Below are 16,426 nucleotides of genomic sequence, written 5' to 3'. Positions count from 1 at the left end.
TGGCCGATCTTATCCAGAAAGGGCTGCTGTGTATGCAGGCTTTCGCTGCAATTCCCTAATTACTGTAGATTACTAATTAAAGGACTGATTGGCTGAAGGGTCCTCACATCTGGGTTTGAACAGCTGACCTACAGGTTATCCCAAAAACCCGCATACACACCGGCCCTTTGCGGATAAGATTGGCCACCCCTGCATTAGATGCAAATGAGGAAAGTGAATGCCTGACAACAGCGGAGAAAGTGCAAAGTGCAGCCCTAGGGCTAATGTCCTTGGCCCGACGCAGACTAATTACTTCTTCATTGAACGGACAGAGAAAAAGGGAAATATTAATTCCATGAGAATCAGGCACTGCCAGTGCCCTGGGATATGCAGCTACTTTTTTATTGCACAGCAAATGTGAGGCTGAGGAAGACAGAACTGGATACTGTTGAGGTCAATGGTGACAAGTTGTCACAGAAAATATAAGTGATTACATAATAGCAATTACTGTTACAGCAAAATAGTAATCTTTATAACAAGAGTGTCTCATGGGTAATTTAATAAAACACTAGCTTCTGGGCCTGTTTAATTGTTATTTTTTTATTATAAAGTCAGGAGATCACTCAGTTCATATTTTCCCCTTATTCAGTATGGAACCTGCAATCTTTCATATTGCTGTGTAGCTGAAAATAACAGCACACACTCCTGCCAGCACTCAGCATTTAGACTGGAGCAGGTTAAAAAAAAAAAAAAAAAAAGAAACTTTACCGTATCCAGTTTTGCTCTCAAAGGCAGGACACTAGCATTTATCATGGATATAGCGTCTAGCTTGATCCAGCCCTGGTGCACTGCAATCGTTCCTGTTATTGCTGTGCATTCTACAGTATACGTCTGAGGCAATATAGTTATTACATGCAGAACACTGGGCGTGTGCATAGCACTACTTCAGGGGGCAAAAATACTTAGTAACTGAGTTACTGCTGCAATACAAATAAATACAGCAGCTACTTGAAATAAAAGATGCATCATGATTCATTAATGAACAAGCATGAGATCAGCATTTCACATGTGTTGCTCATTTTTTGTTCTTCAGTAGTTCACACAGGTTTACAGAATTAGATATAGTAACAAAAAAATAAATAATAAAAGATAAATAAATAAAAGATGCGTTACAATTCATTAATGACGAATGAACATGAGATGTAACTAAGACTTAGTTTGTGGTTAATTAATACATAAGTAATAGCATAATAGTACATTATTTTCCCCCCTCAAGTAAAAAGTGTTACTAGGGTGTGCATAGGGTTACATATCCCATAAAAATTCAGCTATTGCTGAATTATTTTATTACAGAATGTGAACTTATTACATTATAATGACTTGGCTGATTCATTTTTTATTGTCATTTTTTATTTTTAGACTGGTACCTTTTTGCAAGATTATACAATGCAACGCTACAGGCATCTGCTATTTAGCTTAAGATTCCTGAAAGTCACGTTTTGCTTAGATAATATTCTGAAATTCTGTATTTAAACACCTCTGAGTTTTGCTTAAATGTGCTGTCAAAGGAGCCATCTAACATTTGGCGCAGAGTTAAAACATCTATATCCTTTTGCTTTGAGAAGGTGTCCTGGATCTGTCAAAACACCTCACTGGATTTTAAGAATATTTCCCACTCAAGCTTGTGAGGTCAGTTAACAAGTGCTAACATTCTTCTTGGTTAATGTCTGTAAAGAGAAAAGTAAGATCCCTGGGGCTATATTTCATGAGTATAAGGAGAGAGAGAGAAGGGTATAGAGCTACATCACAATTGATCTATTCATCTATCTATCTTCTAACCTCATATTCTGGTCAGGAGCATGATGGGTGGGGTGGGGTGGGGTGGGGTGGGGTGGGCACGAATCCTGGGCAGCACAGGACAGGGGTATTTCGCAATGCAGTGCCAGTCAATCGCTGCATGCTGACAGACTCCCTGTGAAAATTTAAGCAATGGATGATAAAATAGTACAAATGTAAAACAAAACAAACAAAGTCAATAAAAATGTCCTGGTTAAGTCCATTGGTCAGATATGCCTCTGTTAGTCTCCCCATAAAAACCTCACCATACAGATGCCTCCTATGGCTCCTGACAGCTTTAAGTCCCACAGACATATTATTACTGAATTAAACTAAAGCAGCTGTGTGATTGTGGTTATATTTAATGTGTGACAATAATTTCTTTAGGAGGTAGATTTCGGGGGGGGAGGGGGGAGGTTAATGTTATGGAGTATGTAGTTGCTAACTTTGCGGTTTTTACTTCTCTAAATGTGAGAAAGAATCGGTTATTTTTCCGTTCCTGATCAGAAGAGCAGGCCTTCCCACCTCCTCACGCCTTATTTGCATGCAAAGCCACAAAACTCTTCAATCCACCCTGATTTCGGTCAGCGGCGTCAACTGAGTACAAACAGTCTCTTATGCCAATGACTGCTTTTCACTGCACCACCCAAAACGTAGGCATCGGGTCTCAATGCAGAATAATAATTTGCATATTAATATTTCCTTCTGTTTACACACAAACACGCTCCCTCTGTGCGGTATGTAACAACAATCACTTGAAACACAAAATCGTACTTTTCTGAAAGTTGAGGTACACGTGCCTTTCGGTTTATTCTGCTTCACGCCTTGTGAAAACACCAGTCTTGAGGGAATCGATTGCCTGAAATATATTCTGCTCCTGACTCTTCACAGAAAAGCACATAAGCACTGGGCATACCTAACAATCCACTCTGCTCTCAACGCTTAAAACCCAGCATTTCGGAGCGCCTGTGCACAATCATTTCTGAATAATATGGATTTGGCTTTAACACTCAAATATATGGATCAGAGAAATTTCCAACCACGGTATTGCTCCCCTTTTCTTGCACTACTAGGCTTCTAAATATTTTTTACGCTAGAAAGCAAATCTATTAGGAAATGTAAAGGTCTAATGATAATCTAATGTACTCCTGAATAAAAGACATACACTCACCTAAAGGATTATTAGGAACACCATACTAATACAGTGTTTGACCCCCTTTCGCCTTCAGAACTGCCTTAATTCTACGTGGCATTGATTCAACAAGGTGCTGAAAGCATTCTTTAGAAATGTTGGCCCATATTGATAGGATAGCATCTTGCAGTTGATGGAGATTTGTGGGATGCACATCCAGGGCACGAAGCTCCCATTCCACCACATCCCAAAGATGCTCTATTGGGTTGAGATCTGGTGACTGTGGGGGCCATTTTAGTACAGTGAACGCATTGTCATGTTCAAGAAACCAATTTGAAATGATTCGAGCTTTGTGACATGGTGCATTATCCTGCTGGAAGTAGCCATCAGAGGATGGGTACATGGTGGTCATAAAGAGATGGACATGGTCAGAAACAATGCTCAGGTAGGCCGTGGCATTTAAACGATGCCCAATTGGCACTAAGGGGCCTAAAGTGTGCCAAGAAAACATCCCCCACACCATTACACCACCACCACCAGCCTGCACAGTAGTAACAAGGCATGATAGATCCATGTTCTCATTCTGTTTACGCCAAATTCTAACTCTACCATTTGAATGTCTCAACAGAAATCGAGACTCATCAGACCAGGCAACATTTTTCCAGTCTTCAACTGCCCAATTTTGGTGAGCTCGTGCAAATTGTAGCCTCTTTTTCCTATTTGTAGTGGAGATGAGTGGTACCCGGTGGGGTCTTCTGCTGTTGTAGCCCATCCGCCTCAAGGTTGTGCGTGTTGTGGCTTCACAAATGCTTTGCTGCATACCTCGGTTGTAACGAGTGGTTATTTCAGTCAAAATTGCTCTTCTATCAGCTTGAATCAGTCGGCCCATTCTCCTCTGACCTCTAGCATCAACAAGGCATTTTCGCCCACAGGACTGCCACATACTGGATGTTTTTCCCTTTGCACACCATTCTTTGTAAACCCTAGAAATGGTTGTGCGTGAAAATCCCAGTAACTGAGCAGATTGTGAAATACTCAGACCGGCCCGTCTGGCACCAACAACCATGCCACGCTCAAAATTGCTTAAATCACCTTTCTTTCCCATTCTGACATTCAGTTTGGAGTTCAGGAGATTGTCTTGACCAGGACCACACCCCTAAATGCATTGAAGCAACTGCCATGTGATTGGTTGATTAGATAATTGCATTAATGAGAAATTGAACAGGTGTTCCTAATAATCCTTTAGGTGAGTGTATATTAAAGCACAAAAAAAAAAAATCTCAAAATGCTAAGCTAATGCTACAGCAATATGACTCAGGGTTAAACTTCCACGGAGGATTTGGAAAGCAGCAGTTAAGGTGACCTATCAGGCTGCACTAAGGAAGCTGATAAAAGGGAATCATTGACAGAAGCGTACATGTTGTGCATGTCTGCTTATGACTCATCTGATTATTATACATTTCTAAGAAAAAAGATGAACTACAGATTAAAAGTGCCCTCTAGCATTTTTTTGATCCCAAGTGAACTCTCAGTGTGTACCTGAGAGTACCTCAGTGTTTTAAGAAAGCAAAAAGGCAGCCGTAGCGAATTTACCCAAAGTAGGGTGACCAAATCTTGCAAAGTGGAGGGTGCAGGGGGCAGGATACCAAGAAAGGTGTCGAAGGAACGCACATATTAAGCTGGAGAGTATTCTGACTGTAGAAAGTGAATGTCGGCATGAAACAACGTGAAGGCGTTTATAGGTCTCAAAAAAGAGGAGGTGGTGACACTGCGGAAAGTGCAACTGGAGAACTTCCTGTCTGCAAAGAGACACCGTCCTCGAGCAGGTATCGACTTCTGTGTCTGTATATGGACCAAAGTGCAAACCAGCCGCTGTCAAGACAGGCTTGGAATGACGTAAGTAACAAGTTGCACGTTGGCGCAAAAGTGCAGTTTAAAGGAGCCGCCGTGGGGAGTGGCGTCAGGCGATTGCCCATTAAGCTCATCTACTGTCTAAGTCAACGGAGACTGAACTCAGACTTCAGTTCTTCACTAAAACTCAGCGAGTTTCTTTGGAAGGCATTTTCATTAGGGAATTTCTAATAAGCAGTTCCAAGTCTATTCCTCACCACTGCTACAGTGCTGGACAGGGTGCCCTATAAGCAAGGTCTTGGATAACCTGGGTCAAACAGAACAGCGACCCTGGAAGCAAAACTAAGATGAGGTCTTCATACTGTATATGTACTCTATATGTTGACCGCACCTGCTGTTTACTGGTACTACAGCCCTGCACACAACACAGTAATGACCAGGCTATGAAGTAAGTGTCTGGGTATTTGCAATAATCTCCTCTAAATTGCGGCAGCATCGTCCTTCCAGTCTCAGGACTGCAGAAGGGAGTCTTCTGAACTTCACTGGGAAAAACTTGCGTGCTGGACATTCCTGACCGATCCACGCAGTGTGCCTCGGTTAATTCGGCAGTTTTCGTTGGCACGGTTCGAGCCTGACCAACCATGAAATTCAGGGTCTCACTTCTCACACCACAGCGATGCCCATGTGAGGCTGGGGGCAGGGTGAGCTGTGCGCAAGGTGAAGGTCCATGGCTGGGAGCGACAGCTGCTTGTCCTTCCTCACAGGCTGAGGTGTGAAGACTGACATCTCAGGGACTCGTGCTCCTAGCCCCGGGTCCCGAGGGTTTTAGAGACTTCAAAGAACGAGCTTCAGTGGATCTAGAGCCCCCTGTGGGAAAACAGAGCATTAGCGAAGGCAGCAGGGACCTGCTTTGAGGAGCTGCAGTGGTTTTGCCGCGATGCCCGTGCAAATTGAATTTCCTGACAGCCGGATACGGGATAACGCCTAAAAGGAAAAGGGCTTCCGTAGGAGGCTCTTTGTATGCATACCCCAGTGAAGAGTCAAAAATTGCTCTTCGACATCTTTGGAACAACTGAACAGCCCTGAATTCCTCCTCACACCCTCTGCGGTGGAGTACAGAAGCCTGGTCGCAGTTAAGCTTTTGTTTTGCTATTCCCAAGAAACATACTCTGCTGCTGATTAAGCCGCAAAATACCTATACAAATATCACTCTGTGCATCTTCCCATAGAAGGGGGAAGACAAAAACCCACAATAAAACGTGCCCCAGAAACAACATGAAATAAAACCAAGCAAGCCGGAAATTTAATTGCAACCAAAACGAATTAGATGAGCCTATGATGTAAACAGCATTTCTGAGGTCCATCTGGCTCTTGGCCACAGAAGGATTACCCGCATTAAAGCCCAATGTCTATTTTTGTTCATTTTAAGCCCAGTACACCAAAGTCCATTTTAACAACAAAAATTTCCCAGATGACTCGCTGCTACATTAATATGGTGTAAGATGTGTGGGCTCTTGTGCTCATTTCTAAATACTACTTTCAGACTGTCTTCGCTGCTTTAAGACTTATTTGTGAACTGCGTTTGATACATCCTGATTCTAAATCTATTAAACGCGCAACAGGATTAGCATCTATCTAGCTTTAATGATCTCGACTTTCGATATTACTGAAGATTCATAAATATACATAGCAGCTCATATACATAAATAGGAAGCATGATTGTTTATCACAATCATGTCTTGTATTCATAAATATTTCTGCACTAAACAAAAAAAAAAAGAAAGTGTTTCTAGCTTTCCTTTTTAAAAAAAAAAAAAAAAGTTTGAGTACAAAATGCAGACAATTAAATACATTTGTTTTTAACAAAGGAAAATAAATATTCATTTTCATCTAACAAGCTATGCAAGATGTTTATCTTTATCTTACCCATACAATGAATCCCAGGGCTGGAGTAACAGCTGCCTGTGCTTCTCAAAGTTTTTTTTGGAACCTTCGCCTGGCAGTTCATGCACTTCTGCACCTTCTGAATGTGAAACCACATATAAGAGAATGTGGAGAAATGGGAATTACTTCAAGAAGCAAAAAATAATGCAGAGACTATACCCAGAATGACAGTGGGACCAGGAGATTTGCTGGATACTCTGAAACGCCGCTTAAAAGGGCCCTGTTCCCGTTTTTAAGCCCTGTGCAATTTTTTGGGAATATCAAGTGACAAATATCAGGCTGAGTGGTGAACATGGACCATAACATGACTCACGAATGATTTCAAGAACCAAGAAAAAAAAACAAAAATCAAGTAGTCAATATCACATTTTCAGGAGATGTAAAGCAGATGCAAAGCCAAACCATCAGTGCCTGAACTGGCTGTATTGGAGGACGGCACTAGGATGGGTCTTCGAGGTCACCGTGTTGGATGGGCTGGGAGGTACCTCACCTTCCAGAGGTCACACATCATCAGCTCCTTCATGTTAATCGCGCATCGATAGCCTTAGTTTAACGGTAGCATTCATCAGTCTGAGGCGGTGCTTGTTGAGTTATTCGGGGGGGGAGTTAAGGTTAGGGGTGGGGTATGTCATTTTTTAAACACTCTCATGCCTCATGTTCATATGACCAAGATTAAAATCTACAAAAGCAGTGCATTTATGATAATCCCCCACAGTACAATTCTGCAACTAGCCCTTCATTCTTTCCACTCTTACCCCCGACTTCCCTTGGTGGGATTTTAAGTAGCAGCCTAGTTATATGGCTCTGTACTTTAACCAGTTAACACATAATAATGGGTGTGGTTTTCTAAGGGACAGCACCAAGCTAACATGCAAACCATGCTTGCTCAGGCTCAGGACTGATTATTATTCATACCATCTCACATACATCCTTGTCCAGCTTCTGGGCCCTTTCGTATGTGGACTGAGTGGCCGGCCTGAATCCTGGAGGTAGATGCTCCCCGTGTGACCCTGACAGCTGCCTCCCAAGTTGCCGGTTATATTCTTCCACTCTTTCATGCTGACATGTTTTCACAGGCCTGGTTCACCAGTCTGAGCAGGACTCGAATGGGTTAGTGCCTGGTGATGCCAATGCCAGGGCGGATGCCAGGAGATGACATGCCGTGGGGAGACATCAACATCAACATCCTACAGAAACTGCACAGCCAGCCAGAAAAATCTCACCTGGAATTGTCTGCACCCTTATCGACTGCTGTTCCAGGTCAGTTCTTCTTGGCACGTACATTGATTAAAGTCTGACTGACATCTTTCAGGCATAGGTCTGCACAAATGTCTTTATGTATTATCTTCATCCATCCAGGTGGCTTGTGAACCCAGGAGAAGATTATCCAACTCTAACTGAATGTTAGACTATAGACATGACACTTCACAGCACTTATGGAGGCTGTAAGCAATCCACCTCCTACCCCGAAGTTCTGGGATCCTGCTTTGGCATTTCACCAAGTAATCTTTCTACAACCACCTACTTGCTGCTGTTTGTGGCCTCCAGAAGTGAGAATGGATTTGCATTAAAGGGGTGAGTGCTTTTCTAACATCTTTGCATCTGACCAAGACCCTTTCTGACCATTGTGAAGAGGGTACATCCCGTTCGATCACCTGTACCTTAACCTGGAAGGACTGATGGGGATTAGTTTGCCAGCAAAAGAAAGGTATTGTCTGTAGTCATCAGGATGTAAATTTCATCCATCCATCCATCTCATCTGGGGTCAGGTCTTGGGGGCAGCAGCCTAAACAGGGACGACCAGACCTCCCTCTCCCCAGCCAGCCTTTCCAGCTCTTCTGGGAGAATCCCAAGGTGATCCCAAGCCATCCGAGACACAATCTCTCCAGTGTGTCCTGGGTCTGTCCTGGGGTCTCCTCCTCGTTGGACAAACCCGAAACACCTCCCCAGGGGGGCATCCCACATAGATGCCCGAACCCCCTCAACTCGATGTTAGTTGGTTAAAAGTCTGTCCAACCACATACGGATTCTAAAGTAACAGCAGTGAGCTTCAGTTAGGAAACATGTAACTGACACTGAAAAGAGGCAACTACGAGGTAAACAAAGGAACAGCGGTTCTCAGGACCACAAGTCATGCGAGGTTTGCTCTGGAGTCTTTGCGGGATGTGGGATGTGGACGAGGCAGCATGGAGGGAAAAACAGCCTGTATGACCAGGCTCTGTCATTTACAGGCCATTCTGTCCATTGTGGGAAGCAGTCTAGTGGTAAATGCTTTTTACAGTTGTTGTTCTGCTTGCTCATGGAAACCAGCCACTCTCAATGGCCAGACTACATGGCAAAGCGGTTTCTCTGATCAAGAATCTTCTGTTGACTTTCTTTAGCGTGGTTAAAAAATAAAAAAAAACAGAGCTAACCATGGATATAGATTGTTGGGAAGAAGCGCCAGTGCCCAGTACTTTTTAAGAAGTTCACAAAAACACAAAGCAATAACTTCTGACTCACTCTCTTTCTGGAGCCCAAAACTGGAGGAGCCAGCTTCTGATACTGAGCCTGTAAATGCTGTGGATCACCCCCCCCCCCCATACTGTGGCCAAGGTCTGAAGAAGCAGACCTGTCTAAGGAATCCTTCAAAGCCAAAGTCCTTCACAGTAACTACCTTAGTGGCCTGGATTCCGTGATGCAGCTCAAAACGGACATCAAGATGGCGCCTGTCTCCTGGCTCCCATCAAGCTCTCTCTCTCAAAGCTCCTCAGGCGCTGCCCATCTGGCAGCTGTTTCTTCCTGAGCTACGGGAACAAAGACAGCCAACAAATTCAAAGCCCACAAGCTCCACTCACTTCCTGTGGGGTTGGACACCCGGGCAGATACGTGGTCTGCAAAAGGAACCAGTAGCAATATGATTCCCAATAAGAAAACAACATGCATTCACCTACGGATAGCATGCTGGCTCACCAAGGGCTAGCATGCTGACTCAGTGGGTTGTGCTGTTGGCTCCCATCTATAGGGCTGCGGATTTGAATCATACTATTGAATCACATGTAGCTAACTAGCATCTATATATAGCCTTTGGGGTTCGATTAAGCATTTATGTACTCTGGGGCATGCCATGTGGTCTAGGGTGTGTGCCAACATTGTACCCTAGGTTGCCATAAAGTCTAGGTTACCCTGACCAGCATAAGTAGTTAAAAAAAAATGTTCGTAAATTAAAACTTTTACACAGGTTGGTACAAGACCTACAACAAAGTCAGTCAAAATCCTAAAAGAATTTGCACCAGTTATTTCAGCATCAGCAGTGAAAAGGAAAACAAAAAAACACAACTGCCTCACATAATGCATGTGGTTGTAATACCAAGGGAGGAGACCGGACCACCCTAAGTGTTAAACGTAACTTCCAAGTCATAGAATAATAGCATTGCAGTGCAGACTATCAAATGCTATTGCACACCACCATTTTCATAAAGTCTTACAGAGAAGTAACCAATCAGTTTAAAAAAAATAAAAAATCATAAACTAGCAAGCAAGGCTTGTGGCACTTTTTTTTTTTTTTTTTTTTAAAGGTGGCATTGGGGTACAAACTGCTTAGTGATCTTTGGCCTCTGCAGACCCCAGGACACTGCAGTCTCTCAATATTTGGGGGACAGTTAAACAACTATGCAGGAAACCCTCAGAAGATTCCAACACACCTTCACTGCCTGACAGCACTGGGGGGGTCATAAGGGGTCAGGGTCATGGCCTCACCCTGCCCTGCCCCACCCTGCCACCCAATGTGATGCATAAATGAAGCTTTCGTCTCACACCTGGAGCAGAACCAAAAACGTGGACTGTCTGGGGGTCCCCGAGGACCGGGCTGAGAAACACTGTCCTGAGGAACAAGCAATAATAATAATAATAATAATAATAATAATAATGCAGCCACACTGCAATTACTACATGTCTAATCTAATTTCAGGAATCATCACTTCATCTTAAAACGGGGATACTGCATACGAAATTCGCGGCAATATCGCCATCTAGTGGTTATTTAGCAACAAGACCAATTTTTCACGGATGTGTTTGACAAACTCGTCAAAACGTAACATTTCTGTAGAATTTAATTACGCCAGTCAGCTGCTTTGGCTGTGTGATGTGTGAGGGAGAAGGAAAAAACCTTTTATTACTCTATTAAAAGCAATATTTACCCAAAAAAAGCACATTGTAAATTTAACTGAAAATTTGCCTTATGATTATTACCACTTTACCCGAGGGAGCACAGATATAGTATTATGCTATTATTTTTGCATTAATTACCCACAAAGTCTTAGTTACATATTGATGTCCGCTCATCATTAATGATGCCTCTCAAGCATTTACTATTTGTTACTATACCTGTTAATTCTGAAAACCTTTGTGATCTACTGAAGGAACAAGTAATGAATAATAAGCGAAATACTGATCTCATGTTTGTTCATTAATTGTGATTAATCTCAAGTAGCAACAATATTAGTTCATGATTTGTCCTTCGGTAGCAACTCAGTTACTGTTAAGTTATTCATGTCCCCCCAAGTAGTGTTACCTTAATCTCAGTATTTAAATAAGATTACATTTTAATTTCTTTGCTCAATGTTTTGCATTTAAAAGTAATAGCAGATTATGTTGTTCATACGTGAAATTAAACATTGGAATCTGCATATCTTCATGACACTTCATGACACTGAAAATCCATATACGCATAATGTATACAAAGAATAAAATGTATAAACTTAGACTACTTTTTTTTTTTTTTTTACCGTAAATAGAAACAAAAGCGTTTATAAAACCATTTAGAAGCTGAACCTCAAGAAAACAAACAGAAAAGTATGCATAACACACTAAGGGGCCAAGTGATATTCATCTATGAAGGGTAACTTTAATTTCATTTTAAAACATTGAATTCAAGCTCAATGAACCACAGGTTTAACATGTACAATATTTTAGTAATTGTATAGGAACAACAGAAAAAAAAAAATTCTACAGCAATATATATTGTTTATCAAAACAGTGATGCAAGACCAGAATGTATTTATTCACAATTAAGAAACAAAAAAGTTGATCGCCTAAAACTAAACAGGCAATGGGGTACATGAGGTTTGAGGGGAAAAAAAGATTAAAACAAGGAAAAGGTACCTGTTTAAAAACTATTTTACAAAGGCTTTTCATTGTTTTATGGAATTCATTACTTTGTCGTGCAGACATTACACTGTAGATACTTTGAAGATATGAATGGAAAAACGTTAGTACTGCAAAACTAGGTTCTTATCACTCTAAGGAGAAATTGTTCTTCCACACAGAAAATAAAACACTGCATTTAAAACGGGGCTGAGAGACTGCAGGGGCCTGTTTTGGTTATGTACATATACAAAAGAAAGGCATAAGACACTTCAAGGGGAATGAGGACTCGTCATTTTTGGCGATTGGCACAGTTTATAGGATTCTCTCCCTTGCTTGCGGACAAACAAACCCAAACGGTCCTCCAGTACTCAAACCCTGCTTCTCTGATCACAATGACAATTCATCTCACCTATTGAGAGTTTGGAAAGTGAAAATTTCTGCTTAAAAAGTAACCACCAGCTAACTCACCAAAAAAAAAAAAAAATGTCCATCAGGAAGGGCAGTTAAATGAGTGCCAGTCGTGACGCTGTACTACTATGCAGACCTTACCTGCTGCTTTGTCCAATCACCCGCACCCTAGTGGGAGAGTAACCAATCAGCACAGCACAGCTGGCATCTCCCCTCCCTCCATTCGCTCTAATGTTTACACCCATCAAAGGTCACTTGACCTGGGCCATGTGTCGGGACACTAATTAGAAAGTGTGGGGCCAAAACATGGGGATGTGGCATAATGGGATCCAATCGGATTGGAGATGCTGGGGGGGGGCTGGTCATGGGGAAGAGGGCAGAGGGCTATGGGTGAGGTTGCTAGGGATTTTGGGAAGTGAAAAGTTAATTCAAGGTAATGTGAGCAGTAATATTAAAACAAAACTACAAGACGATCTTCGGTCGTGTGATTGACTTGTGTATGCTTGTGTGTTGTGGTGCAGGGTGCAGAAACTGACGCGGAGAGACTGCATGGGCCACAATACAAGGCCAGGTCAGAACAGAGAACCTGTGCTTTCGACACACACACGATATATATAAAAACAAACAAATTAAAACCTAAAAAAAGCAACAAAAAAAAATGTTTTGTTACATTTCATGTATAAAGCACCAGATTGAACTTCATGGGAGGTTCGGGGGGGGGGGGGGTTGGTGTTAAAAGAAACAAAGGTGATTCCATTTTTCTACTTGTACTTAAGTGTGCAACAATGGAAAAAGGCCAAGGATTCGCCCAAGTGCAGTTCACACTCCCCGCACCTCAAGCGGAGTCAGAGGGCACTGAAACCCACCAAAACACAAGGCTGCAGTTACACAAGTCCACCACAAGGGGGGATGGGGGGGCACTTGTATCAGTGGGCAGGATAGAGCAGGCCAATGATCAGTGATCCGGAAACACCACTGTGGCAGCGTACGCTTCTCAAGGATGCATATGTGGGCTGGTGTGTAGGAGGAGATGCCAAAAAGTCAACCTGGAGTCCCATTTACAACAAAGGGATAGCGCATCATTCTCTTCCAGCTCCCAGTCTTCTGACATTAGCACTTCTTGTTGCGTAGAAGCGTTCATGCAGAATGACCCCAGAAAACCACACCCATAATCGTACCCTTCAGAAAGTCCACAATGGCTCAGCAGGCTGTGGCTAACCAGCTTCCAAGCACGCCACTCCCCCACCCATCCTGAAGTCTTATCAGGCCCACATCCCTCAACCCCTCTGTAGACAGCTGAAACTTCACATTGAATGGAACCCATTTGGCAGCATAAACATGATACGGATCAGCTGAAAATAATAAGCCAAAGATACAAAAATACAAGAGATTGAATGGCACCGCCTGCAGGAATCGTAAAATTGGACTAAATTGCCCCTTAGTTGTTTAAAAACGTGAGCTGTGCCCAGCTGGGAGCTTCAGATTCATGCTAATATCTAAAAATTTAACCCACACAAAGCTAGGAGGTTGGCTGTAAAGTTAGTAAGTAGACACAAAAAAAGAAAAAGAAAAAAAATTTGAAGAATTTTCTTGCTCAACGGGTAAAAGAAATGAGGGTGCAAAACATGAGGGGGAAAAGGTAAAAAAAAGGCCAGCTAGCCTAGCACCATACTCAGGCACGTCTTTGAAACACACTGCTGACTCAGAGGTGACCTGTGAGCCCCCCCCCCCCCCCCCACACCTGGATTTACTAAGAAAAAGAAAGGAAATTGCTGTAAGGGTGGGAATGGCCAGGGTCTGATCCTGAAGGGAGACGTCACGATGAAGTTACGACAACATTATCGTTTCAAGAGCATTATTTACACGACATATTTCACTTGGTTTGTTATTTCAAGCTCACATCCAAGATGGAAAATGGCTCGGCGTTTAAAATAGCTGATGGATTTCAGGTCAAAAACGAAAAAAAAAAAAAAAAAAAAAAAAGCAGAAACAAGTAGCGGAAAGCTGTACTGCATCAATGGTGAGGGCAGTGATGGAGGGGGCCACGCGTGCCTACGCGTTTTGGGGAGCGGCTGGGATGGGGAAGCTGGGGGGCCGGTGATCTGGAGCAGGCCGCTTTAGTGGGAGGTGGAGCTGGCGGTGTGCTCTGGCCGACTGGTGGCCAGGTATTTCGCCCTCATGCTTGATGTGTACTGCAGACCAGGCCAGAGAGAGAGAGAAACAGTGAGAACAGGTTCACACTACTTACTACTACACTGGATTTCTTCTGTGCTATGGATTGATATACAGATGACAGTCAGCCTTCTGCACCTGATAATTATATTTAAGAAATTATAGTGAAGCGAAGAAAAAGTTGTATTGTTATTTTTTTGGTCATAAATAAATAAGACGACTTTATTTAGCTACTTCAAGTATTATACTGAAGATGCTGTTATATCTTTTTGTAACTGCAATAATAACCAACTAATAGCCATTTTTCTTTATTATGCAGGGGTCTGGAAACACAGAAATGCTGTGACATTCCGATTTCAGAGCAATAATTTATGGAGCTTAAAAATAGTGCTTATAGTGGAATACCAGTAGGGGGCAGCAGAGGGTACTGAGCGGAGTGTAAACTCCACAGCTCACACAGACAGACGTGGAAAAACACAAACACACACTCTGGATCATCTGGACAGCCTGTTGAGGATACGAGGCAACCTTCGCCTCCATAACCACCAGAGTAACGTTCCTTCCTAGTTTCATGGTCAGCCTGTCCGCCTGCAAGAATCCTACACCGAGCCTCCATTAACAGCGGCAGCAATTCCTTCCGGAGTTCTGCTAGTGCTCACATTGACGTTTAAGCTATGCTTCTGGTACAGTTTATTAAAGACACAAAGTGCACAAATCAGATTTACATATGTGAGATATGAGCAGAACTTCAAGATGCATGTTCAGCCACCGTAAATGCAAACCCTAAATTTTGATGGGTCCGGGACAAAAACTGTCCCATCCTACATGCCGTAGAGCCCGGTGGAGCCATTTAGGTGGATCAGACGCCCCCAAGCTGAGTGTAAGAAACGCTGCAATCTGGCAGGAGGTGAGGTTTATGTCAGTACCCATCGCTTCAAGCTGGGATTCTCATGGAAACGCTCAATTCTCACAGTGAACGAATGAAACGAAGAAGGGCTGCAATCTTAATGGATGGCTCACCCATCTTATTTTACTGGAGAATTACGAAGTTCATTCAGTCTTAATTAGAATTTTAATAGAATAACTGGATGGATTTAATGCAATATCTTTTGAAGCAGCCAACTTATGATTTTTAGTATTTATTGTAAAGATGTTCTCCTTATTGGCAGATGTTCCTACCCAGAGTGACTCGTCTACCTGGGAAATCCCATAAGCCACTTTAAGTGGAATTTATGGCATGTTATACTTGTTAGAGTGAGGGTTGCACCTTCAGCTGTAACACCGAGGGTGACGGGTCACATGCTGCCCAAACAAGGTAGAGCAGGTGGTGGGTATGTGGGGGGGGATGTTGGATGACTAAAGTGTGAAGGCGAGACAGGGGGAGCCAGGTTGGCTTGGTCACATGACAAGTGGAGGCTGGAGAGGGGGGGGGGGGTCTTTTTCAGTAACTGTTAGAAATAGCCAGAGCACCTCCTGCCCTGACTGCAGGCTATAACCCCCAGCTGTCCCGCGCGGGCAGACACAGCCGTGCAAATTGAGAGCACCCTGTGTCGAGGGCCACACTGAACACACAGGAATTCAGCTAATCTACAATTACACAGAGTACACAATGTGGCACTATTACTGCGGCAAAAGACGTCATCTGTTTTTATTGATTATATTTGTACAGATTATATTTCGGATGCTGTTCAACCGAATAGTTACTTCAGCATTAGTTCAAATACAAGAACTCGTGGCCATAGGTGGAAATTAGCGGGAGAACATTTCAAACTGGATTTAAGGAAGCACTTCTTTACACAGCGTGTAGTCAGAGTATGGAATAGTCTTCCTGATAACGTAGTGCAAGCAGAATCCTTGGGTTCCTTTAAATCAGAGCTAGATAAGATTTTAACAACTCTGAGCTATTAGTTAAGTTCTCCCCAAGCGAGCTCGATGGGCTGAATGGCCTCCTCTCGTTTGTATAGTTCTTATGTTCTT

At 42.9% G+C, this 16,426-nt stretch overlaps 1 protein-coding gene across 1 annotated transcript in view; it reads right to left on the bottom strand.

The window, feature by feature from the left end:
* Window positions 1-11,607: 11,607 nt before the first annotated feature.
* ttyh3a (tweety family member 3a) overlaps window positions 11,608-16,426 on the bottom strand; it is a 59,633-nt gene continuing 54,814 nt past the window's right edge. The window contains exon 14 of the mRNA XM_072704835.1: window positions 11,608-14,469. Coding sequence (XP_072560936.1) covers window positions 14,395-14,469 — 75 coding nt within the window. The 3' untranslated portion in view covers window positions 11,608-14,394. The remainder of the gene's footprint in view (window positions 14,470-16,426) is intronic.

Source organism: Paramormyrops kingsleyae, chromosome 22, assembly GCF_048594095.1.
Source record: "Paramormyrops kingsleyae isolate MSU_618 chromosome 22, PKINGS_0.4, whole genome shotgun sequence".
In the NCBI taxonomy this organism is placed as follows: Eukaryota; Metazoa; Chordata; class Actinopteri; order Osteoglossiformes; family Mormyridae; genus Paramormyrops; species Paramormyrops kingsleyae.
This window is presented reverse-complemented; position numbering and strand designations above follow the sequence as displayed.